The sequence below is a fragment of the Ranitomeya variabilis genome, chromosome 2 (genome assembly GCF_051348905.1).
Source record: "Ranitomeya variabilis isolate aRanVar5 chromosome 2, aRanVar5.hap1, whole genome shotgun sequence".
NCBI classification, from domain to species: domain Eukaryota; kingdom Metazoa; phylum Chordata; class Amphibia; order Anura; family Dendrobatidae; genus Ranitomeya; species Ranitomeya variabilis.
In genome coordinates, this window is record NC_135233.1 from 481,520,469 (window position 1) to 481,548,177 (window position 27,709).

The 27,709-nt window shown below is 44.1% G+C and overlaps 1 protein-coding gene across 1 annotated transcript in view; it reads left to right on the plus strand.

The window, feature by feature from the left end:
• LOC143803850 (mucin-5AC-like) overlaps positions 1–27,709 on the plus strand; it is a 157,102-nt gene that overhangs the window by 14,076 nt on the left and 115,317 nt on the right. Inside the window, exons 6-8 of the mRNA XM_077281614.1 lie at positions 15,790–16,006; positions 18,143–18,271; positions 18,996–19,113. Coding sequence (XP_077137729.1) covers positions 15,790–16,006; positions 18,143–18,271; positions 18,996–19,113 — 464 coding nt within the window. The remainder of the gene's footprint in view (positions 1–15,789; positions 16,007–18,142; positions 18,272–18,995; positions 19,114–27,709) is intronic.

The window sequence follows — 27,709 nt, forward strand, 5'->3', positions numbered from 1 at the left end:
CAGACCACAATTTGTGATTTGCTCCCTTCTTGGTGAGGGCTACCAAGGGAGCTACCAAAGTTGAGAAATGTGGAATGAACTGGCGGTAGTAATTAATGAACCCCATAAAGCGCTGCACCGCTTTAAGAGAATGGGGTTCTTGCCAGTCCATCACAGCCTGAAGTTTGGCAGGATCCATAGCCAATCCCTGGGCAGAGATGATATAGCCCAGGAAAGGTAAAGACTAGGGTTGAGCGAAACGGATCGGACAAATTCAAAAATCGCCGACTTTCGTCAAAGTCGGGTTTCATGAAACCCGACCCGATCCCACTGCGGGATCGGCCATGAGGTCGGCGATCTTCGCGCCAAAGTTGCGTTTCGTATGACGCGTTCAGCGCCATTTCTCAGCCAATGAAGGAGGACGCAGAGTGTGGGCAGCGAGATGACATAGGTCTCGGTCCCCACCATCTTAGAGAAGGGCATGACAGTGATTGGCTTGCTTTCTGCGGCGTCACAGGGGCTATAAAGGGGCGTGCACGCCGACCGCCATCTTACTTCTGCCGATCTTAGCATAGGGAGAGGTGGCTGCAGCTTTGTCAGAAGCAGGGATATAGTTAGGGAGGGAAGATTAACCCCCAAACCGCTTGTGCTGTAGCGATTTCCACTGTCCAACACCACCTTTGTTTTGCAGGGACAGTGGAGGCTATATCTTTGTGCATCAGCTCTGTAGCTTATTAGGCTGCCTTATAAGGCTCCCTGATAACTGCATTGCTGTTTGCACCACTGCTGTGCAAACCAGCTGCTTTTTTAAAAGCAAAAATCCTGTTGCTCCTTTCTGCATTTATCTTTTTTATTTGTCCACACTTTAGTGTGCAGCATTCCTTTTTGTTGCTGCCATACTTGTCCTGAGATCATTGTAGGGAGATAGGAATTGTACTACAGTCCTTCAATTTTTTCAGATATCTTCCAGCAACTTGCTGCCACTTACATTGCGTTGTGTTACACACTGGGCCTGAGTTGTGGTGCTGTCTCCCTCCCAAAAAAGTTAGATTGAAATTCTCACAAAGTGGATATACCTCAGTCCTCTTAGTTTGTGGTGTATCAGCCAGCCACTTGCTGCCACTCACATTGCGTTGAACAATACACTGGGCCTGAGTTTGGGTTCTGTGTCCAAATAAAAAGTGAGATTGAAATTCTCAGAAAGTGGATATACCTCAGTCCTCTTAGTTTGTGGTGTATCAGCCAGCCACTTGCTGCTACTTACATTGCATTGTGTTACACACTGGGCCTGAGTTGTGGTGCTGTCTCCACCCCAAAAAAGGGAAATTCAAATTGTCACAAAGTGGACATACGTCAGTTCTGTTAGTTTGTCGTATATCAGCCAGCGACGTTCTGCCACTTACATTGAGTTGTAAAATACACTGGGCCTGAGTTTGAGGTCTGTGTCCAAAAAAAATAAGTGAGATTCAAATTCTCACAAAGTGGATATACCTCAGTCCTCTTAGTTTGTCGTGTATCAGCCAGCCACCTGCTGCCACTTACACTGTGTTGTATTATACACTGGGCCTGAGTTGTGGAGAATTAAATTCTCAAGAAGTTTATATACACCTTCTACCTTGTTTTACAGTACCATATAACGGTTATTTTGGTTAGATTTTCCCAAAAATTAGGAAGTCTGGTGGAAGAGGCCATGGGTGGTTGTTGCCAGCTGGTACTGATGGTGGTGGTGGTGGAGCATCTGGTGGTGGTGGGAAAAGCAAAATAGCAGCTAAGGCTGGAGGTGTTGAGCCAGCGTCATTGTCTGGCTACACAAGGCCTTGAAGGCTCCCTTATCTGGGAGTAGGAAAACCGCTTTTAACGCCAGAGCAGAAGGAAAAAGTTTTGGCTTTCCTTGCTGACTCAGCCTCTAGCTCTTTCACCTCCTCTTCAGAAAGTTCAAAATACAAAAGCAGCGAGTCGTCAGTGGATGCTCCCGGTCAGGAACAAGACGTTTCCTTGTGTCCTTCACCCAAACCAACAGTGAAGGATGCATCAGGCGACACAACAGGTTACTCCATGGAGCTCTTTACACATACTGTGCCTGGGTTAGAAAGGGAAATTGTTAACAGCCCATTACAAGATGAATCGGACATGGAGTGCACTGATGCACAGCCACAGCTAGATTATTATGCTGTTCCATTGACTCAGATCACTACATTGCCCTCGCAGTGTACTGAGCCAGAAACTGACCCTGATGAGACTATGGTGCCCCGTCCCGAACGCTATAGCACCTCACACGGTGACACAGAGAAAGGTGCACATGACATTGAAGAGGAGGTGGTAGATGACCCAGTTGTTGAACCAGATTGGCAGCCATTGGGGGAAGAGGGTGCCGCTGACAGTAGCTCAGAAGCGGAGGAGGATGATCCGCAGCAGCCATCTACATCGCAACAGCTTTCATTTGGCCATCTCAGGCCAAAAACGTTTGTCAACCAAAAAAACAGTTTTAGGACAGCGTGGGCATCCGGTGAAAGTAGCACAGCGTGCAATGCCTGAAAAGGTATTCGATAGTAGGAAGAGTGTAGTGTGGCAATTTTTTAACCAAGATCCAAATGATCAGTGCAAAGTTATCTGTAAGAAATGCTCAAAGACCTTTAGCAGAGGGAATAATCCCCAAAATTTAAATACAACGTGCATGCGTAGACATTTAACCAGCATGCACTTGCAAGCCTGGACTAACTACCAAACATCCCGTACCGTTGGTGCACCTGCTCAGAATGAAGGTAGTCAGCAACGCTACATTGCTTCCCTCACTGTAAGCCCACCGGTTAGGACACCACCAGCAGCAAATGTGGAGGTATCGTCGCAAGGCCAAAGCAGTCAGGGAATCACAAGGTTTTTGGTAGGAAACACTGTATGTAGGTCAACATCAAGAATACCATCACCAACCCTCTCTCAATCCGCCATGTCCACCACCACCACCACCGCTTGTTCCACCATATGCAGCTCTCCAGTCTAGCTCACCCTACAAGAGACTCTCGTTAGGACAAGAAAGTACTCATCCTCTCATCCACGTAAACAGGGTTTGAACGCCCACATTGCTAGACTAATCTCATTAGAGATGATGCCCTACCAGTTGATTGAAAGCGAAGCTTTCAAAGACCTGATGGCCTACGCAGTACCACGCTATAACCTACTGTTAGAGAAGGGATTTCCAACCTACTCAGGTGTTCTGTCTTTTAGGTACCTAAGCGATGAAGCAATAATCAGAGAGACACACGCTTGTTGTCTGTCCAAGTAGTCTCTGGTCTTTATTTTTAGGGCTGGGCTTTTAAAGGCCCAAGATCAAAAGGAAATGTAGAGTTACATAATAAATTGGCAAGGAGATATATTACACAATGAGTTGTCATACACATCCTGGTATCCAAGACAGATCACTGAGAAGAATGTGTGGGGGGGTTTGCACATGTCTGCGATTTTATGAGATGTTGGCTAAACATTCAACATTTTTTGGGTGTTTTCGGACGTCCTTGACATTTTCTGGGAATTATTGTACCACTGTTATGTAAGATATCCGGGAAATGAGACTCAGATTATAACATTGTGCAATACTTTGTTTTTCTGCTATTTTTCTGACATTTAACAAAATGAAGATTAACCATTTCTTTAACAATTCCCTCACTGTAAGCCCACCGGTTAGGACACCACCAGCAGCAAATGTGGAGGTATCGTCGCAAGGCCAAAGCAGTCAGGGAATCACAAGGTTTTTGGTAGGAAACACTGTATGTAGGTCAACATCAAGAATACTATCACCAACCCTCTCTCAATCCGCCATGTCCACCACCACCACCACCGCTTGTTCCACCATATGCAGCTCTCCAGTCCAGCTCACCCTACAAGAGACTCTCATTAGGACAAGAAAGTACTCATCCTCTCATCCGCGTACACAGGGTTTGAACGCCCACATTGCTAGACTAATCTCATTAGAGATGATGCCCTACCGGTTGGTTGAAAGCGAAGCTTTCAAAGACCTGATGGCCTACGCAGTACCACACTATAACCTACCCAGTCGGCACTTCTTTGCGAGAACAGCCATCCCAGCCTTCTTGTTTGGTTGGGCCTACTAATGGTGTCTGCCACTGCTTGTTGTTCTCCTCCACTGAACAAAGCTGAGCCGCCAGTTTACTCCTGTTTCGAATATTAAACTGCATTTGGCCTACTTGTTTGGTTGGGCCTACTAACGGTGTCTGCCACTGCTTGTTGTTCTCCTCCACTGAACAAAGCTGAGCCGCCAGTTTACTCCTGTTTCGAATATTAAACTGCATTTGGCCTACTTGTTTGGTTGGGCCTACTAATGGTGTCTGCTGCTGCTTGTTGTTCTCCTCCACTGAACAAAGCTGAGCCACCACTTTACTCCTGTTTTGAATATTAACCCCTTCACCCCCAAGAGTGGTTTGCACGTTATGGACCGGGCCAATTTTTACAATTCTGACCACTGTCCTTTTATGAGGTTATAACTCTGGAACGCTTCAATGGATCCCGGTGATTCTGACATTGTTTTCTCGTGACATATTGTACTTCATGATAGTCATAAAATTTCTTTGATATTACATGCGTTTATTTGTGAAAAAAACGGAAATTTGGCGAAAATTTTAAAAATTTTGCAATTTTCCAACTTTGAATTTTTATGCAATTAAATCACAGTGATATGTCACACAAAATACTTAATAAGTAACGTTTCCCACATGTCTACTTTACATCAGCACAATTTTGGAACCAAATTTTTTTTTTGTTAGGGAGTTATAAGGGTTAAAATTTGACCAGCAATTTCTCATTTTCACAACATCATTTTTTTTTAGGGACCACATCTCATTTGAAGTCATTTTGAGGGGTTTATATGATAGAAAATAGCCAAGTGTGACACCATTCTAAAAACTGCACCCCTCAAGGTGCTCAAAACCACATTCAAGAAGTTTATTAACCCTTAAGGTGTTTCACAGGAATTTTTGGAATGTTTAAATAAAAATGAGCATTTAACTTTTTTTTCACACAAAATTTATTTCAGCTCCAATTTGTTTTATTTTACCCAGGGTAACAGGAGAAAGTGGACCCCAAAAGATGTTGTACAATTTGTCCTGAGTACGCTGATACCCCATATGTGGGGGTAAAACACTGTTTGGGCGCATGGGAGAGCTCGGAAGGGAAGGAGCGCCGTTTGACTTTTCAATGCAAAATTGACAGGACTTGAGGTGGGACGCCATGTTGCGTTTGGAGAGCCACTAATGTGCCTAAACATTGAAACCCCCCACAAGTGACACCATTTTGGAAAGTAGACCCCCTAAGGAACTTATCTAGAGGCGTGGTGAGCAGTTTGACCCACCAAGTGCTTCACAGAAGTTTATAATGCAGAACCGTAAAAATAAAAAATCATATTTTTTCACAAAAATTATCTTTTCACCCCCAATTTTTTATTTTCCCAAGGGTAAGAGAAGAAATTGGACCCCAAAAGTTGTTGTACAATTTGTCCTGAGTACGCTGATACCCCATATGTGGGGGTAAACCACTGTTTGGGCGCATGGGAGAGCTCAGAAGGGAAGGAGTGCCGTTTGACTTTTCACTGCAAAATTGACAGGAATTGAGATGGGACCCCATGTTGCGTTTGGAGAGCCACTGATGTGCCTAAACATTGAAACCCCCCACAAGTGACACCATTTTGGAAAGTAGACCCCCTAAGGAACTTATCTAGAGGTGTAGTGAGCACTTTGACCCACCAACTGCTTCACAGAAGTTTATAATGCAGAGCCGTAAAAATAAAACAAACATTTTTTTCCCACAAAAATTATTTTTTAGCCCCCAGTTTTGTATTTTCCCAAGGGTAACAGGAGAAATTGGACCGCAAAAGTTGTTGTCCAATTTGTCCTGAGTACGCTGATACCCCATATGTGGGGGGGAACCACTGTTTGGGCGCATGGGAGGGCTCGGAAGGGATGGAGCGCCATTTTGAATGCAGACTTAGATGGAATGGTCTGCAGGCGTCACATTGCGTTTGCAGAGCCCTAATGTACCTAAACAGTAAAAAAAAAACACAAGTGACACAATTTTGGAAAGTAGACCCCCTAAGCAACTCATCTAGATGTGTTGTGAGAGTTTTGAACCCTCAAGTGTTTCACTACAGTTTATAACGCATAGCCGTGAAAATTAAAAAAAAAAATTTCCCCCCAAAATTATTTTTTAGCCCCCAGTTTTGTATTTTCCCAAGGGTAACAGGAGAAATTGGACCCCAAAAGTTGTTGTCCAATTTGTCTTGAGTACGCTGATACCCCATATGTGGAGGGGAACCACCGTTTGGGCGCATGGGAGGGCTCGGAAGGGAAGGAGCACCATTTGGAATGCAGACTTAGATGGAATGGTCTGCAGGCGTCACATTGCGTTTGCAGAGGCCCTAATGTACCTAAACAGTAGAAACCCCCCGCAAGTGACACCATTTTGGAAAGTAGACCCCCTAAGGAACTCATCTAGATGTGTTGTGAGAGCTTTGAACCCCCAATTGTTTCACTACAGTTTATAACGCAGAGCCATGCGAATAAAAAATATTTTTTTTTCCACAAAAATTATTTTTTAGCCCCCAGTTTTTTTTATTTTCCCAAGGGTAACAGGAGAAATTGGACCCCAAAAGTTGTTCTCCAATGTGTTCCGAGTACGCTGATACCCCATATGTTGGGGTAAACCCCTGTTTGGGCACACGGGAGAGCTCGGAAGGGAAGGAGCACTGTGTTACTTTTTCAACGCAGAATTGGCTGAAATTGAGATCGGACGCCATGTCGCGTTTGGAGAGCCCCTGATGTGCCTAAACAGTGGAAACCCCCCAATTATAACTGAAACCCTAATCCAAACACACCCCTAACCCTAATCCCAACGATAACCCTAACCACATTTCTAATCCAGACACACCCCTAACCCTAATCCCAACCCTATTCCCAACCGTAGATGTAATCCAAACCCTAACCCTAACTTTAGCCCCAACCCTAACCCTAACTTTAGCCCCAACCCTAACTGTAGCCTTAACCCTAACTCTAGCCCTAACCCTAGCCCCAACCCTAACCCTAGCCCCAACCCTAACCCTAGCCCCAACCCTAGCCCTAACCCTAGCCCCAACCCTAACCCTAGCCCTAACCCTAGCCCCAACCCTAACCCTAACCCTAACCCTAGCCCTAACCCTAACCCTAGCCCTAACCCTAATGGTAAAATGGAAATAAATACATTTTTTAATTTTTTTTATTTTTCCCTAACTAAGGGGGTGATGAAGGGGGGTTTGATTTACTTTTGTAGCAGGTTTTTTAGCGGATTTTTATGATTGGCAGCTGTCACACACTGAAAGAAGCTTTTTATTGCAAAAAATATTTTTTGCGTTACCACATTTTGAGAGCTATAATTTTTCCATATTTGAGACCACAGAGTCATGTGAGGTCTTGTTTTTTGCGGAACGAGTTGACGTTTTTATTGGTAACATGCTCGGGCACAGGAGATTTTTTTATCGCTTTTTATTCCGATTTTTGTGAGGCAGAATTACCAAAAACCAGCTATTCATGAAATTCTTTTGGGGGAGGCGTTTATACCGTTCCGCGTTTGGTAAAATTGATAAAGCAGTTTTATTCTTCGGGTCAGTACGATTACAGCGATACCTCATTTCTATCATTTTTTTATGTTTTGGTGCTTTTATACAATAAAAACTATTTTATAGAAAAAATAATTATTTTGGCATCGCTTTATTCTGAGGACTATAACTTTTTTATTTTTTTGCTGATGATGCTGTATGGCAGCTCGTTTTTTGCGGGACAAGATGACGTTTGCAGTGGTACCATGATTATTTATATCTGTCTTTTTGATCGCGTGTTATTCTACTTTTTGTTTGGCGGTATGAGAATAAAGCGTTGTTTTTAGCCTCGTTTTTTTTTTTTTTTTTTTTTACGGTGTTCACTGAAGGGGTTAACTAGTGATATAGTTTTATAGGTGGGGTCGTTATGGACGCGGCGATACTAAATATGTGTACTTTTATTGTTTGATTTTTTTTATTTAGATAAAGGAATGTATTTATGGGAATAATATATATATATTTTTTCTTTATTTAGGAATTTTTTTTTCTTTTTTTTTTTTTACACATGTGGGAATTTTTTTTTTACTTTTTTACTTTGTCCCAGGGGGGGACATTTCAGATCGGTGATCTGACAGTGTGCACAGCACTCTGTCAGATCACCGATCTCACTTACAGCCGTGCAGGCTGCAGCTTTCACCTGCAGCCTGCACGGCACCCGGAAGTAATCCCTGCAGGCCCCGGATGCAGCCCCGCGGCCATTTTGGATCCGGGGCCTGCAGGGATAGGAGGTAGGAGACCCTCGCAGCAACGCGATCACATCGCGTTGCTCCGGGGGTCTCAGGGAAGCCCGCAGGGAGCCCCCTCCCTGCGCGATGCTTCCCTGTACCGCCGGCACACCGCGATCATGTTTGATCGCGGTGTGCCGGGGGTTAATGTGCCGGGGGCGGTCCGTGACCGCTCCTGGCACATAGTGCCAGATGTCAGCTGCGATAGGCAGCTGACACCCGGCCGCGATCGGCCGCGCTCCCCCTGTGAGCGCGGCCGATCGTGCTGGACGTACTATTTCGTCCTTGGGAATTAGGGCCCACCCCACATGGACGGAATAGTACGTCCAATGGCAGAAAGGGGTTAAACTGCATTTGGCCTACTTGTTTGGTTGGTCCTAGTAACGGTGTCTGCCGCTCCTTGCTTTTCTCCTCCACTGAACAAAGCTGAACTGCCAGTTTACTCCTGTTTCGAATATTAAACTGCATTTGGCCTACTTGTTTGGTTCGGCCTACTAACGGTGTCTGCCGCTGCTTGTTGTTCTCCTCCACTGAACAAAGCTGAATTGCCAATTTACTCCTGTTTTGAATATTAAACTGCCTTTGGCCTACTTGTTTGGTTGGGCCTACTAATGGTGTCTGCCACTCCTTGCCTTTCTCCTCCACTGAACAAAGCTGAGCCGCCAGTTTCCTCCTGTTTCGAATATTAAACTGCATTTGGCCTACTTGTTTGGTCGGGCCTACTAACGGTGTCTACCGCTCCTTTCTGTTCTCCTCCACTGAACAAAGCAGTGCTGCCTGTTTACTCCTGATACCAATTTTGAACTGCATTTGGCCCACTTTATTACTTGGGCCTACTAACTGTGTCTGCCACTCATTAAAGTTTTCCTCCACTGAACAAAGCAATGCCGCCTGTTTAGTCCTGTTACCAATTTTGAACTACATTTAGCCTACTGTATTATTTTGCCTATATCTGTGTTTCCTCCTCATCCTGCCCATTGCCCAGCCACTGCTAGATGAGTTGGCTGGTACATTGACCCAGACCACTACATTCCCCTTGCACTCTACACAGCCAGAATCTGACCCTGCTGAAAGTCAGGTTCCCCTTCCCGCATACTATACCACCTTACACGGGGACAAAGAGGAAGGTGAAGATGAAAGTGCAGGTTCCTTCATCAGGTAGAGGGCATACTCGTTGGCGACGTCACTGGCACAGGGCCCCTCATAGTATGCAAAAGTGTCTCTGCCGGTGGGAGGTGCCCCCGCCGTCAAACACACCACCGTACTTTGAGGGGCCCTGTGCCAGTGCCAATGCGAACGAGTGGGCCCCCCCTGCTTGCTTCTTAATGAACCCTCTTTCCAGATTCTCCTGGATGTATTGGGACATAGCCTCCGTTTCCGGGAGAGAGAGGGGATAGACCCGTCCCCAAGGAGTTTCTGCTTCAGGCATTTGATCAATAGGACAGTCATAGGGGCAGTGAGGTGGAAGGGTCTCCTCAGCCTTTTTGAAGAACACGTCTGCATAGGACCAATAGCACTTGGGAAGGGAAGAAAGATCTGCGGGTATCTAAGTAGTGGAAACCGGAACGCCCTCCCTCACACATCTGCCCTTACATGATTCACTCCAACCCAATATCCTCCCAGAGGTCCACTCAATATGTGGGGAGTGGAAACGGAGCCAGGGTATTCCCAGCAGAATCTCGTCCATTCCCTCGGGAAGGACAAGAAGGGAAATAATCTCCTGGTGGGAAGGGGACATGGATAATGTGAAAGGGACAGTCTGGTGTGTGATTTGTGAAGGAGGTGTCGACCCATTCACTACTCTAACAGTCACTGATTTGGCGAGCATCACCAGAGGTATTGCATGGAGCAGAGCTAAAGCAGAGGACATAAAATTCCCTTCTGCTCCAGAGTCCACACAAAGCTCGACTGTTAGAGTGGATGAGCCTAACGTGATTGTCCCTTTTAAGGACAGCTTGGAGGAAAATGCCGCTGTGACTAGTGAACCACCTCCAATGGTTACTAGACGCGATGTTTTCCCAACTACTGTGGACATTTATTAGCATAATGTCCTAACAGTTGGCAAACATCACAAACCACGGGTACTCGAGTGGCCCGGGACTTAGGTCCCGCTCGAGAAACCTCCATGGCCTCAAGGGAGTCGGACGCCTGAACGGAAGATTCTAGAGGTCTGGTGAAGGTGGGAGCCAGCCGGAACCTCTGCCTACATTGGGTCCGTTCTAACCTCCGCTCATTAAAATGGAGGTCGATACGGGTAGATATTGTAATAAGCTTCTCCAGTGTGGCGGGAATCTCCCTGGTGGCCAAGGCGTCCTTCACATTGTTTGCCAGTCCTTTCCAGAACACTGGAATAAGGACTTTATCCAGCCACTCCAGCTCTGAGACCAGAGTCCGGAATTGGATGGCGAACTGGCTGACCATGGATGAACCCTGTGTTATTGCCAACACTTGGAGTGCAGTATCGTGGGTGACACAAGGTCCTAAAAAGACCTGTTTCAGAGAGTGTAGGAAGAGAGGAGCACTCTGCACCACACGATCATCACGCTCCCACAACGGCGTTGCCCACTCCAACACCCTGCGTGACAAAAGGGATAAGATAAAACCCACTTTCGCCCATTCCATAGGAAAACGTGCAGCCAGAAGCTCTAGATGTATGGACCACTGACTCACGAATCCCCGACATAGCTTACTGTCACCAGCAAACTTGTCTGGAAGCGGGAGACGGGATAAAGTCGGAGCAGAGGTGGCAGAGGACAAACTGGCTGCATCTACATTTGCAGCCTGAACAGCAACTGCGGTAACATCCACAGCTGAGGTTGTGCATTCTAGAGCTACCCTTCAGCTGCTGGATGTACCGCTGTAGACGCTGATCGTCCGCCATTTACTTGCCAAACCCTGGCGCTAGTGTTCTATTAGGACTGGCGGAATGAGTAAATAGTGAGATGATATTTGGGGAGTTCGCAGCCCGGGGTCCACCGTGCAGGAGAGAACCTGCTGCTGGCAAATGGCGGCACTATATGGCGGTGGAAGCGAACTCTGTTACGTCACGGGGCCATGGTACCGCACAAAGAGCGCAAGCAAGGAGTCACAGAACTCAATCCCAAGACTCGGGAATAGAGTTTGTCTAGACCACTTGCGCTCGACACCGCTACTGGGTGTCAGACTATAACTAATAATAGTAAATTTAAGCACAAGAGTGCGAGCAGTGCCGCACTGGCGGACACCAACCACCCAGACTTGGGTTAGAGAAGTGCTCTAATAGCGCACAGCACCGCACTGGTGGTCACAGCAATAGATGCTGTATCGTATGTTTAATGCTGATAGCTTAGTCGGGCACCCGACAGCAGACATCCACCTTATGCGAGCAGTCATACACAAGGTAGGGGATGTTTAAAGAATGACTTGAACTCATCAACACACATGTTTTCACATGTACACTAGCACATGGCCGTGCGGTCATGTGAACCTTTTATAGCTGCAGCAAGTACAGGACCTTCCCAGAAGGACCAATGGGAGGCTGCCACAGAAGTTGAGCACCTTCAGGACCTTCCTAGAGGACCAATGGGATTTGCTGCAGTATCTGAGCATGTGACCCTTGATCTCCAACGAGAGATCTTACCCTGGGCATGCTCAGGAGGGGAAAAGTAGGACTTAGTCCCAAAAATGTCTGCTTGCCGCTGCCCAGCACTTGCTACAATGGCAGAAGCTGGAAAGGCAGCAGTAACCCTTTGCACAGTCAGACTGAGCTGGACACTGGGACCGACGTCTCCGCTGAGCAGACTCTACTGCAGCAGGAGAAGAATGGGAGACCACAGCGGAGATGGCCGAGATTCCTCTTGTGCAGAAACGTGAACTCGACCCCTAACATCTGGTCCCAGCAGTGTCCCTCAACTGCTGTAATATCGCCTCGATTTCCATAATACAGGTACCCTGCAGCTTGATTCTCTGATATGGGGCACCTAAAATGGTTGTCCCACTAAGATGGCGAATCCCTCTTATACTGCTCCCCTTAGCTCCACCTCCTTTCCCCCCTACCCCCACAGCCCTATCCCGACTCTACAATTCAAATCCCTTAACCCTTACTACGCCGCCCTCTTCGACCTGTTCACTCCCCATAGGCCCTCTCAACCCTGTCATGTCGTCCTCCCTTCAGAGGCCTGGGGCCCAGTACGGCCTCACTAAACGGATGCCACACAAATGACACAAGAGAAAAGCTGACCATTTCTCATGCATATACAAAATTGACAGGGATGTATGACTGTAACCTAAGGGCAGGTTCACACAACCAATTCCTCCACATTCGAGAAAAACAGCACACTTATTCTGATCAGAATTTGATCAGAGTGGCATCAGTTTTTTTTGGACATGTATGTAGAAAAAAAAAATGTTTACACCTTCTCCATTCCTACAGTTGGTGAATAGAGAGAGAGGAGGGAGAACAAACAGTGCCTTCTGGAGAGGAGCAGGTGCCCTGAAACATTTGTATCACTAAGCTAAATAACTTATGGTCACTCTGCAGCAGTAAAATGGTAGAGCAAATTTATAGAAGACTATTTAGGAATTCACTTAAAGGGAACCTATCATTAAAGTCATGCACGAAGGACGTGCAGCATAAATCAGGACATAGCTATGTAATTGCAGTCAGATATGTCTTTCTTTTAAATGCTGAAGTGTTTGAGGAGCCAACCTGGGACCATAGCAAGTGATTGACGAGTCAGGTATGGGAGAGACCTGTCAATCAGCCAGCGTAGGGCAGGGAGAAGCTTTCTAGGGATGGTTCCAGCCTAACACGTCTACCTGTAGTCCTTGGCTGACTTTTCAGAGAAAGAAATACCCAGCTGCAATTGCGCAGCCAGGCTCTAATTCATGGTGCATCGGGTTCGGGTAACATGAATCTAATGCCAGATTCCCTACAAATTTATATTTAGGATGCAAATGCACAATTAACAAAGATCTGTTCAAAGGTGTACAAAGCCTTTAACACATACCCACTAAGCATCCTTTTTTATCTTATAAGTAGTGATGAGCGAGTATTCTCGTTGCTTGGGTTTTCCAGAGCACGCTCGGGTGGTCTCCGAGTATTTTTTAGTGTTCGGAGATTTAGTTTTCATCACTGCAGCTGAATGATTTACAGCTACTAGCCAGCCTGAGTACATGTGGGGGTTGCCTGGTTGCTAGGGAATCCTCACATGTAATCAAGCAGGCTAGTAGCTGTAAATCATTCAGCTGCCATGATAAAAACAAAATCTCCGAGCAGTTACAAATACTCGGAGGTCACCCGAGCGTTCTCTGGAAAACCCGAGCAACGAGTACACTCGCTCATCACTACTTATAACATCATATGCAACTGATATAGTGAAAGGTAATACTGCACCACAGGCTGCTACTGCCACAGTGACAGACTTGTTAGCTTCTTCTCTCCCTGGAGTTCTAATATATTACACCTCCTCCCTCTTCTGTTTCTCAATAACACCAGTGAACAGGACCAAAACAAGTCATGCTAGTCCTCTGTGGCACTGCTTAAGTATCTCTGGAGCTAATTATGACTACTAACTCTTCAACCATTATAGATACAATTAAAGGTAATCTGTCAGCAGGATTTCATCCCCAAACTATTTTCACGTGCTTGTAGTTTTTTCAGAGACCAGTCCAGCAATATCTTCAATTGGCCAGTCCTTTCATCAGTTACTAAGAAATCAGCGTTTGAATTGATATAAAAGTAAGGCCATGTGCACATGTTCAGTATTTTTCGCTATAAAAACGCGAAAAAAACGCGAAAAAAACGCTAACATATGCCTCCCATTATTTTCAGTGTATTCCGCATTTTTTGTGCAAATGTAGCCTTTTTTTCCGCGAAAAAATCGCATCGCGGAAAAAAAAGCAACATGTTCATTAAAATGCGGAATTACAGGGGATTCCGCACACCTGGGAGTCCATTGATCTGCTTACTTCCCGCACGGGGCTGTGCACACCATTTGGGAAGTAAGCAGATTATGTGCGGTTGGTACCCAGGGTGGAGAAGAGGAGACTCTCCTCCACGGACTGGGCACCATATAAGTGGTCAAAAAATAAGAATTAAAATAAAAAATAGTCCTATACTCACCTTCGATGTCTTCCCGCCTCTCAGGTGCATGCTCCCGCTTCGGTTCCTGTAGCTGGTGTGCGGTGAAGGACCTGCCGATGACGTCACTGTCTTGTGATTGGTCGTGAGCGGTCATGTGACCGCTCACGTGACCGCGACGTCATGGAAGGTCCTGCGCGCACACACCATCTATACGGAACGGATGCCGGTGAGGAGATCAGCTGTCTGCGGGTGAGTATAAGCATTTTTTTAATTTTTTTTATTATTTTTAAACATTCTATCTTTTACTATAGATGCTGCAAAAGCAGCATCTATAGTAAAAAGTTGGTCACACTTGTCAAACAGTATGTTTGACAAGTGTGACCAACCTGTCAGTCAGTTTTCCAAGCGATGCTACAGATCGCTTGGAAAACTTTAGCATTCTGCAAGCTAATTACACTTGCAGAATGCTAAAAAAACGCGAAAAAAACGGAAAAAAAACGCAAAAAAAAAAATGCGGATTTCTTGCAGAAAATTTTCCGGTTTTCTTCAGGAAATTTCTGCAAGAAATCCGGACGTGTGCACATACCCTAAAGCTGAAGAGCTATGGTAGATCTGAAATCTCTGTCAGTCCAGCTCTATTCTCTGCCAAGTGCTGCCTCCAGCTTTAAAAAAAAGTTGGAGGAAAATAGCGCAATAGGGTTTTATCCGAGATTAAGCAGTCAATGCAAGGTAAAAGCACTCACCAGACGTAGCTTAAGACAAGCATTGAAGAGACTCGCTATCGCAGATCCACGAGGGACCAGCCGTTGAGAATACAATGTAGGAGAACGTGGTCAAATTCTGTGCTGCTGAATCATGTAATCCAAAGGTGTTAGAATCTTTATGTGGTATTTCCTGATGGAGTTCTTTGAAACTCAGAAACGCGTTAAATAAAGACCACTTTAAAAATACCTTTGAATACATGATTCAGCAGCACAGAATTTGACCACATACTCATACACTGTACCTCCTCCAGCTTGACAGACAGCCTCTATCCTGTGGTACTTCAGGCCACAGAACCATCAATTAAGCAGGAGCAGGCAGCACAGGGCAGAGAATAGAGCTGGAGTGACAGAGGCTTCAGATATTCAAACAGTTCTTCAGCCTCATTTGCATATCAATACAAATACTGATTTCTCAGTAAAGGAGGAATGGATTGGTCATGCAATGTTATTGCTTGATGTGTCTTTGAAAGAGCTACATACACATATAAATAGTTTTGGGGGGGGAAATCCTGCTGACAGATTCCCTTTAAGTTGTATTATAGATTATTATGATGCCTGGGTGCAAAATATTATTGGCAACAGTAAATTAACTTTACACCACTGATATATGTGTCTTCGTTACAGGGGGATATATGTAAGAGTACTCTGACTTCTGCAGCCTTTTTCGATTGTAACACCATACTTGACCCTATGGAATACATAGATGCTTGTAAGCAGGATTTGTGTCACTGCAGTGCTGAGGACAACATGCTGTGCCTGTGCAGTATGTTTGCTGAATATTCACGCCAGTGTACCCACTCTGGTGGAGTCCCTGGAAACTGGAGAACCCCAGAAATGTGCCGTAAGTGTAAAGAAGCATAAAAAAAATAAAACAAAAACACAATACAAAGAAATCACACCATTCTAGAGACGTCAATTACATATTTACACAACTGACTGATGAATCTTCTATTACCAGTACATACTTCTTTTAATTTTCCATTGAAAAGTCTATGCTCTTTGATAAACCAAAGGGATGGCTCATACAAGCAATGATTCTCTCATCCAAGAGAATCGGATGGATCATGGAAATAACACTCGGCTCAAGGTCTGATCAGAGTTCGAGACGATTGTTAGTTTACAGAGATGCGATTCTCTTGGATGAAAGAATAGGATCACAGGTGCGGAGAAGACGGAGAACTTAACTTCTCCATTTTCTCCTTTATCTGCATTTGCGGTAATTGGACTGCCCTTTGGTGATGTTTTTCACGCACCTATAGACTTGCATGGGAGTGCGTGATCCGATCATTGGATGCACCCGCAGTATGCGGTGATTGTTTTCTCATGCCAAATTGGCATAATAAAAAATGGCTGATCTTCTCAGCCCCATAGTATAACATTGGGCTGAGTGATATCCGATAAAACATTGGAGAGTACTGGTCCAAGTTATATGCTCGTGTGAGCGAGAGCAAATAGTGGCATTGGCAGACCCACTGAAAGCTAATAAAAATCTGATCCAATCTAGTAAATTGACTCCTATGAAAAAGTGTCCCTTTATATATGCATATAATCACACATTTCAGGATTCAACATCACACTCTTCACCAATTTTACTTGCCTTGTCAGCTTTGGTAATCCAATTTTTTAGAAGGATATTAGGAGGCTCACAGTGTGTCATGCTGGTGGCACCCACTAGAAATCAGGAATTCTCTGCTGCAAGGATTCACTCCGGCACACCGGAGCGGAGCGTGCAGCCGCATAGCAATACATGGAGCTGCACGCTCCGCTCCGGAATGCCGGTGCCACAGCTTGCTTTTAGCCAGCGAGACTCGGCCGTATCTCGCACCAGTGTGTCTCCGGCCTAACAGGGATAATAAAGTTATCAATCTACAAAGAAAGGGCAAGGCAGTGGATAGGTAGATAATGTCAGGGCAATATACTGCCGTTGTTGTGTACAAAATCCATGCCAGAATAGGGGTTAATAATTAAGTATAACAAATTTTATTTCAAAAGATAAATATTCACATAGACAAAATAAACAGTGGATGAGTGATAGCAACTAAAATATAACCGGTGTACCTAGATGTTACAAGGATAATATCGGTACACAGGTAATAAATAAAATTATCCTGCTGCAGCACCTGCAATGCACTAAGTTAAATCATCGTAGATGGAGTAGTCGTATGCAGCGAGGACATACTAAGGAAATGACGGGGCTAAATAGTCTACCGATAGTCCACTAGGGCAACTAATAATAGCTATAGTCCAAAGTAGTCAGCCATCAATCTGTGCCAATAGTTGCTAAGTATTCATACCTTGGGACATCTTAGCAGGAAAGTGCAGGCATGCTGTCAGGATAAATAAAGGCCTTGACGCACGTTTCACTGCCTTGGCTTCGTCAGGAGGTTATTAAAAGGGGGCAGGAGGTTTTATAGTGGAGTAAGAGGGACTCTCAGCGAATCGGCGTGCAGACCCATCATGATGTGCGCGCTCCTGCGGCGGGGAGGGCCGACGCGCGCTACAGACCATGGGCGGGAGGACGTACGTCATCACCACCCATCCCCATGGCAACGCACCCAGCCTGCGATGCCGCCGGAGCAGCACAGCGCATGCGTGGGGCACGTCTGCACCAGAGGAGGATACATGGGTAAGTATGCATCCGAAAGAAAAGAACTACTGTCCGTATACAAAAATGGACCAATAAATTGAAGCTATGTTAGGGAAGAACGAGTGACATATAGATTATTCTTTATCCCTAGCTATTGCTGTGTCAGGCAAAAATTATTAAATAGAGGGGCTGCCTAAAACTGCAGACAACATAGCTTCAAATACAAATATAGGATAATAAATTTGTCCACAAAATGGACTGGAACAGTCCTATTAAAATATACACTGTGCACATAGTAAATTTAAAATTATCTTATAGTTTGCTTCTGGTACATTGATATCTCTAGTCTAATGTAATCTAACCAAAAATAATGTCTTGTTCTGCATCCAGCCCAGTCCTGCCCTCTGTATGGTATGGAATACCAAGAATCTGGCTCTCCTTGTCCCAATACTTGCTCGAATACAGAAAGAACCATGCTTTGTGAAGACCATGGCATAGATGGATGCTTTTGTCCTTCAGGTAAAACCTTGGGCAGTTGTGGACATAGATGAAGTTCAATTGGAATTTGTCTAATTGTTGGCTTTTTTATATACCAATTATGTTCCATTTTATTGGACAAACAAAATTAAATAAACTGTAGCTACATTGACCCCTTTCCAAATCTTCTGAGACTTCAATTCATTGTATTATTGAAAATCGTTTTTTGGGACTCAGAGTTACAGATAGTCTGCAGAAAAAGATAGTGAGAACCACATAGTGGTAAAAGTTGAGAAACGTTTCCCTTATGCCTTAAGGGGTCATTTCAGAAAACGTAAATTATCCGTTATCCATAGGACAGGGAATAACTTTCTGATTGCTGAAGGTCCAACTGCTGGGATCACCAGAGAATCCAAGATCGAGGTTCTGGAATCCCGACAACAAAGCTATGGAGGACTATCTTTGGCTTTGACTCTCTTCATTGTCAATATGAGGGACAAGTACTGCTCTTGACTATTTCTGGCAGTCCTATAAACAATGAATGGGGATGAAGTCAAGTATGCGCACCTCCCGTTCCTCCAAAATCCAATTCTCAGGATTCTAGAACCCCAATCTCAGGATACTGGTGGTTCCAGTGATCACAGCTCCAGTGATTAGCACTTTAGCCACTATCCCATGCATAGGGACAACTTTTTTTTGTGAATAACCATTTAAATGTTCATACTTTTACTTTTACCTATTTATAAAAACTTTTCTTTTTATTTAGGAACTGTACTTGATGACATAAATAACGCAGGCTGTATCCGCCAAGAGGAATGTTCCTGTCTCTACAATAGTGAGATTTACACTCCAGGATCTTCTTTCAATACTCCATGCAGAGAATGGTAATGACAATCACTACATGTATCACTGTGACAATATAACAATGCCTGCATTAATACAGTGTGCAAAGTAATTTAGTTTTTTGGCTTACTCAAAATGGAAGTCCAAAATTATTTAGTTACCAGTATTAGTAATCTGATATTTAAAAAGGTTTTGCATTACCATGTTAATTGCACAAAAGGCAATAATATTTGGCTACCATTGTTTTTTCTCATAGTTCCTTTTTTGTGATTGTTATAAATATATTACATTTTCTAACAGTGTGATATTGTTATTAAAGAAGCCCTGCTCCTTCTCCGATCAAAGGTTTTGTCCTCTTAATATATTGCAGTCATCATATTATTTGGCACTGCGTACTTACAATTGCTCATTTTGCCTTTCTACCCAGATTATTCTTCTGTTTTCCATTAGGTCTATGACATTGCGTGATTAAAATCAGCCCAGCTGAATCCTTCTAAGCTCCATGTAGAAACAGGAGGTCAATTTTACCTGTGTGTGTCATCAGTCACTGCAAAATTCACTGGTGGGAGATGGGTGGGGAGGAAGCAGCTGAGTCAGGAGTTGGAGAGGGGAATGATAAATGCAGGGACAAAGACCTAGCTGTTTCTACATAGAGCAGAGAAAAGAGAAGAATTGGCTGGGTAGAAAGGCAAAATGAGCAATTGTAAGTACACAGTGCTGTATAATATAATGACTGCAAAATATTAAGAGGATAGAAACTTTGATGGGAGGAGGGCTTCTTTAAAAGGAATCTGTCAGAACATATTTGCTATGCCATCTGAGAGCAGCATGATGTAGGGGTAGGGACCCTAATTCCAGTGATGTATCACTTACTGGATGGCCTGAAGCAGTTTTCATAGAATTCCTGCTTTCTCTGTTGTAGATCCAGCACTCATCAGAATGCTGAGCTCTGTATAACTCCACCCACATCACTGATTGGCAGCTTCCTGTTTACACTGTACATTGTCAGTAAGTGGCCAATATGCAGTGGAGGCGGAGATACACAAATTACCTGAACTGACTGGCACATGACACCTAGTCCACTAATGATAATCTCCTGCTGATAAAACACTTGTTGTATTGAAACTACAGCAAGCTGCTGAGAAAGTGACACATCCTGGGAATTAGGCTCTCTGCATCCACGTTATGCTTCTCTCAGATTAAATAACAAATTTGTGCTGACAGATTCCCTTTAATTAATTTTTTTGCATACTAATGTTGTGACTCCAAAAGATAACAGTTTGATGAGGGACATTTTTGGCATGCAGAAAGACTATGCCAAAAGAGTATGGTAGATGCTGGTTGCACCACTGGGATCCACCACTAGCTCAGGAACACACAGTTGAAAGGGTCAGACATAGAAAAGTGGCTGCACATGCAAGGGTTGCTCTATTTATTTGCCAGTGGGGCTAATGAGACTAATTCTCGAGCAGAAATACAGAATGTTATCATACAGAAATCAAAGGGTCGGCCTTGGATTTTTGCCATTGACCTACTTTCAAATGCATGCCACATTCGCTTGTGAGCATGCCCTATTAATATCACTGTACCAAGTGACCTTTTGTCATTGTCTGCCATGGTACTAGTAGTCAAAATAAAAGTTTGAAGGGGTTGCCTGGTATAAAATGACAACTATGAGCTTTGAAAATTCTCCGGTGTCAGAGCCAGGACCGCACATATATGATATGCATACTCCTGGGCTGGCCACTATGTGACTAGATAAGAGTGGCCTCGCTCACTGTAAGTGTATTGAGTGAGGCTGGAAGCTGTCTATTCAGACTGAGGCTGGGAGCGAGCATTTTGTATACTCATGGTGAAACGTGACTACTAGGGTTGAGCGAAACGGGTCGATCATTTTCAAAAGTCGCCGACTTTTGGCTAAGTCGGCGTCTCATGAAACCCGATCCGACCCCTGTGCTTGTCGGCCATGCGGTACGCGACTTTCGCGCCAAAGTCGCGTTTCAATGACGCGAAAAGCGCCATTTCTCAGCCAATGAAGGTGAACGCAGAGTGTGGGCAGCGTGATGACATAGATCCTGGTCCCCACCATCTTAGAGAAGGGCATTGCAGTGATTGGCTTGCTGTCTGCGGCGTCACAGGGGCTATAAAGGGGCGTTCCCGCCGACCGCCATCTTACTGCTGCTGATCTGAGCTTAGGGACAGGTTGCTGCCGCTTCATCAGAAGCAGGGAGAGCGTTAGGCAGGGTCCACTAACCACCAAACCGCTTGTGCTGCAGCGATTTCCACTGTCCAACACCACCTTCGGTGTGCAGGGACTGTGGAAGCTATTTTTTTTTTTTTTTCCCCTCAGCGCTGTAGCTCATTGGGCTGCCCTAGAAGGCTCCGTGATAGCTGTATTGCTGTGTGTACGCCACTGTGGAAACCAACTGCTTTTTTCAAAGCACATATCCTCTTGTTCCTTCCTTTCTGCACAGCTATCTTTTCTGTTTTTCCACACTTTTTATTTAATTTGTGCATCAGTCCACTCCTATTGCTGCCTGCCATACCTGGCTTACATTACTGCAGGGAGATAGTAATTGTAGGACAGTTTTTTTTTTTTTTTTGTTTTTTTTTTTTGTGGGAGATTAAGATTGGCATTTCTGCTACAGTGCCATCCCTGTGTGTGCCATCTCTCACTGAGTGGGCCATAGAAAGCCTATTTATTTTTTCCGTGATTTGTGTTCTAAAATCTACCTCAACACAAAAACAGTACATCAATCAGTGGGAGAAAAATATTGGCCTCAGTCAGGGCTTGTGTGCCACTGCTGTGTGTGCTATCTCTCATTCAGTGGGCTATAGCAAGCCTATTTTTTTTTTTTTTTTTTAATATTATTTGGTTTCTAATTCTCCCTGAAAAAAAAAAAAAAAACCTAAAAAAACAGTGGGAGAATAATATTGCCCTTTCAGCTTGTGTGCCAGTCTTGACTCCTGGGTGTGCCACCTCTCTCCCTCTCATTCAGTGGGCCATAGAAAGCCTATTTATTTTTTTTTTTAAATATTATTGGGTTTCTAAAGTCTCCCTGAAAAAACAAAAAATACATAAAAAAACAGTGGGAGAGTAATATTGCCCTTTCAGCTTGTGTGCCAGTCTTGACTCCTGGGTGTGCCACCTCTCTCCCTTTCATTCAGTGGGCCATAGAAAGCCTATTTATTTTTTCCGTGATTTGTGTTCTAAAATCTACCTCAACACAAAAACACTACATCAATCAGTGGGAGAAAAATATTGGCCTCAGTCAGGGCTTGTGTGCCACTGCTGTGTGTGCTATCTCTCATTCAGTGGGCTATAGCAAGCCTATTTTTTTTTTTTTTTTTTTTTTTAATATTATTTGGTTTCTAAAGTCTCCCTGAAAATAAAAAAAAAAAATACATAAAAAAACAGTGGGAGAGTAATATTGCCCTTTCAGCTTGTGTGCCAGTCTTGACTCCTGGGTGTGCCACCTCTCTCCCTTTCATTCAGTGGGCCATAGAAAGCCTATTTATTTTTTGGTTTTTTTAATATTATTTGGTTTCTAAAGTCTCCCTGAAAATAAAAAAAAAAAATACATAAAAAAACAGTGGGAGAGTAATATTGCCATTTCAGCTTGTGTGCCAGTCTTGACTCCTGGGTGTGCCACCTCTCTCCCTCTCATTCAGTGGGCCATAGAAAGCCTTGTTTTTTTGGTTTTTTTTTAATATTATTTGGTTTCTAAAGTCTCCCTGAAAATAAAAAAAAAAAACATAAAAAAACAGTGGGAGAGTAATATTGCCATTTCAGCTTGTGTGCCAGTCTTGACTCCTGGGTGTGCCACCTCTCTCTCTAATTGTGGGCCATAGAAAGCCTATTTATTTTTTGGTTTTTTTAATATTATTTGGTTTCTAAAGTCTCCCTGAAAATAAAAAAAAAAAATACATAAAAAAACAGTGGGAGAGTAATATTGCCCTTTCAGCTTGTGTGCCAGTCTTGACTCCTGGGTGTGCCACCTCTCTCCCTTTCATTCAGTGGGCCATAGAAAGCCTATTTATTTTTTGGTTTTTTTAATATTATTTGGTTTCTAAAGTCTCCCTGAAAATAAAAAAAAAAAATACATAAAAAAACAGTGGGAGAGTAATATTGCCATTTCAGCTTGTGTGCCAGTCTTGACTCCTGGGTGTGCCACCTCTCTCCCTCTCATTCAGTGGGCCATAGAAAGCCTTGTTTTTTTGTTTTTTTTTTAATATTATTTGGTTTCTAAAGTCTCCCTGAAAATAAAAAAAAAAAACATAAAAAAACAGTGGGAGAGTAATATTGCCATTTCAGCTTGTGTGCCAGTCTTGACTCCTGGGTGTGCCACCTCTCTCTCTAATTGTGGGCCATAGAAAGCCTATTTATTTTTTGGTTTTTTTAATATTATTTGGTTTCTAAAGTCTCCCTGAAAATAAAAAAAAAAAATACATAAAAAAACAGTGGGAGAGTAATATTGCCCTTTCAGCTTGTGTGCCAGTCTTGACTCCTGGGTGTGCCACCTCTCTCCCTTTCATTCAGTGGGCCATAGAAAGCCTATTTATTTTTTGGTTTTTTTAATATTATTTGGTTTCTAAAGTCTCCCTGAAAATAAAAAAAAAAAATACATAAAAAAACAGTGGGAGAGTAATATTGCCATTTCAGCTTGTGTGCCAGTCTTGACTCCTGGGTGTGCCACCTCTCTCCCTCTCATTCAGTGGGCCATAGAAAGCCTTGTTTTTTTGTTTTTTTTTTTATATTATTTGGTTTCTAAAGTCTCCCTGAAAATAAAAAAAAAAAACATAAAAAAACAGTGGGAGAGTAATATTGCCATTTCAGCTTGTGTGCCAGTCTTGACTCCTGGGTGTGCCACCTCTCTCTCTAATTGTGGGCCATAGAAAGCCTATTTATTTTTTGGTTTTTTTAATATTATTTGGTTTCTAAAGTCTCCCTGAAAATAAAAAAAAAAAATACATAAAAAAACAGTGGGAGAGTAATATTGCCCTTTCAGCTTGTGTGCCAGTCTTGACTCCTGGGTGTGCCACCTCTCTCCCTTTCATTCAGTGGGCCATAGAAAGCCTATTTATTTTTTGGTTTTTTTAATATTATTTGGTTTCTAAAGTCTCCCTGAAAATAAAAAAAAAAAATACATAAAAAAACAGTGGGAGAGTAATATTGCCATTTCAGCTTGTGTGCCAGTCTTGACTCCTGGGTGTGCCACCTCTCTCCCTCTCATTCAGTGGGCCATAGAAAGCCTTGTTTTTTTGTTTTTTTTTTAATATTATTTGGTTTCTAAAGTCTCCCTGAAAATAAAAAAAAAAAACATAAAAAAACAGTGGGAGAGTAATATTGCCATTTCAGCTTGTGTGCCAGTCTTGACTCCTGGGTGTGCCACCTCTCTCTCTAATTGTGGGCCATAGAAAGCCTATTTATTTTTTGGTTTTTTTAATATTATTTGGTTTCTAAAGTCTCCCTGAAAATAAAAAAAAAAAATACATAAAAAAACAGTGGGAGAGTAATATTGCCCTTTCAGCTTGTGTGCCAGTCTTGACTCCTGGGTGTGCCACCTCTCTCCCTTTCATTCAGTGGGCCATAGAAAGCCTATTTATTTTTTGGTTTTTTTAATATTATTTGGTTTCTAAAGTCTCCCTGAAAATAAAAAAAAAAAATACATAAAAAAACAGTGGGAGAGTAATATTGCCATTTCAGCTTGTGTGCCAGTCTTGACTCCTGGGTGTGCCACCTCTGTCCCTCTCATTCAGTGGGCCATAGAAAGCCTTGTTTTTTTTTTTTTTTTTAAATATTATTTGGTTTCTAAAGTCTCCCTGAAAATAAAAAAAAAATACATAAAAAAACAGTGGGAGAGTAATATTGCCATTTCAGCTTGTGTGCCAGTCTTGACTCCTGGGTGTGCCACCTCTCTCTCTAATTGTGGGCCATAGAAAGCCTTTTTATTTTTTTCCTTCATTTGTGTTTTAAAATCAACCTCAACACAAAAACACTACATCAATCAGTGGGAGAAAAATATTGGCCTCAGTCAGGGCTTGTGTGCCACTCCTGTGCGTGCCATCTCTCATTCAGTGGGCCATAGAAAGCCTTGTTTTTTTGTTTTTTTTTTAAATATTATTTGGTTTCTAAAGTCTCACAGAGAAAAAAAAAAAAATAAATTAGGTGGGAGATTAATATTGACATTAGTGCTTGAGTGACAGTCCTGCGTGTGTGTCATCTCTGTGATTTGGTGTCACAGAAAACAGAGTGTGTAACATTGTGCCTGATTTTCCTTGTGGTCTCACCAACCTGTTAAGGGATATTGAAATCATACTGAAGTTATAGCTCACCGTGTAAGTTGTTTGACAGCAACAAATAAAGTTAGTTTGGTTACGATTTTTAAACAATGAGGAAGTCTGGTGCAAGAGGTCGTCGTGGGCGTTCATTGTCAGCTGGTAATGATGGTAGTGGTAGTGGAGCATCAGGTGGTCGTGGGGATAAAAATATTCCACCTAAGTCTGGAGCTGTGGAGCCAGTTTCGTCGTCAGGCTACACAAGGCCTCGAACGCTCTCTTTTCTGGGAGTAGGAAAACCGCTTTTAAAGGCTGAGCAGCAACAGCAAGTTTTGGCTTACATTGCAGACTCAGCCTCTAGCTCTTTTGCCTCCTCTTCCGAAACTGGTAAATGTAAAAGCAGCGCGTCGCTTGTGGATGTTCACGGTCAGGGACAAGTCGCTTCCTTGTCCTCCTCAGCAAAAACTACAACAAGAGAGAAGGATGCAGCAGGCGACACAACGGGTCACTCCATGGAGCTCTTTACACATACCGTCCCTGGCTTAGAAAGTGAAACATTTAACAGGCCATGCCCATTACAAGTAGATTCTGACATGGAGTGCACTGATGCACAGCCACAGCCAGAGTACTATGCTGCTCCTTTGACTCAGACCACCACATTGCCCTCTCAGGGTACAGATCCACAATCAGACCCTGATGAGACTATGTTGCCCCGCCACGAACGCTATACCACCGACCGACACAGTGACACAGACGAAGTTGCACACGAGCTCGAAGAGGAGGTAATAGATGACCCAGTTATTGACCCCGATTGGCAGCCATTGGGGGAACAGGGTGCAGGCGGCAGTAGTTCAGAAGCGGAGGTGGAGGAGGGGCCGCAGCAGGCATCAACATCGCAACAGGTTCCATCTGCCGGGCCCGTATCTGGCCCAAAACGCGTGTCAAAGCCAAAACCTGTTGGAGGACAGCGTGGCCATCCGGTTAAAGCTCAGTCTGCAATCCCTGAAAAGGGATCCGAGTCTAGGAAGAGTGCAGTCTGGCATTTTTTTAAACAACATCCAACTGATCAGCGCAAAGTCATCTGTCAAAAATGTTCAACTAGCTTAAGCAGAGGTCAGAATCTGAAAAGTCTAAATACTAGTTGCATGCATAGACACTTAACCACCATGCATTTTCAAGCCTGGACTAACTACCAAACGTCCCTTAAGGTTGTAGCACCCTCGGCCAATGAAGCTAGTCAGCAACGCAACATCCCTTCCGTCACTGTAAGGCCACCATTTTCCGCACCACCGGCAGTATCTGTGCAGGTTTCTTTGCCAGCCAAAAGCAGTCAGGGTCAGGGAATCACCAGTTTAGTAGGAGGAAATATTGCATCTAGGGCACCGGCGGAAACAATACCGTCTCCAACCGTCTCTCAGTCTGCCATGTACACCGGCACACCCGAAAGTTCCACGATCTCCTGCTCTCCAGTCCAGCTCACCCTACATGAGACTCTGGTTAGAAAAAGGAAGTACTTATCCTCGCATCCGCGTACACAGGGTTTTAACGCCCACATAGCTAGACTAATCTCGTTAGAGATGATGCCCTACCGTTTAGTTGAAAGCGAAGCTTTTAAAGCCCTGATGGAGTACGCTGAACCACGATACGAGCTACCTAGTCGACACTTTTTTTCCAGAAAAGCCATCCCAGCCCTGCACCAGCATGTTAAACAGCGCATCGTCCATGCACTTAGGCAATCTGTGAGTACAAAGGTGCACCTGACTACAGATGCATGGACCAGTAGGCATGGCCAGGGACGTTATGTGTCCATCACGGCACACTGGGTGAATGTGGTGGATGCAGGGTCCACAGGCGACATCAATTTAGGGACAGTTGTGCCTAGCCCACGGTCTAGGAAACAGTTGGCTGTAGGCGTTCGCACCCCCTCCTCCTCCTCCTCGTCCTCCTGCAGAAGCTACAGCTCTTCCACAGAACGCAGTCGGCCAACCACTCCATCGGCAGATGACACTGTTGCACACCAGTTGTCCCATTATGGGCCAGCTACTGCCAAGCGTCAGCAGGCTGTATTGGCTATGAAGTGTTTGGGCGACAACAGACACACCGCGGAAGTTCTGTCCGAGTTCTTGCAACAAGAAACGCAGTCGTGGCTGGGCACAGTAGATCTTGAGGCAGGCAAGGTAGTGAGTGATAACGGAAGGAATTTCATGGCTGCCATCTCCCTTTCCCAACTGAAACACATTCCTTGCCTGGCTCACACCTTAAACCTGGTGGTGCAGTGCTTATTGAAAACTTATCCTGGGTTCTCCGACCTGCTCCTCAAAGTGCGTGCACTTTGCTCACATATCCGACGTTCGCCTG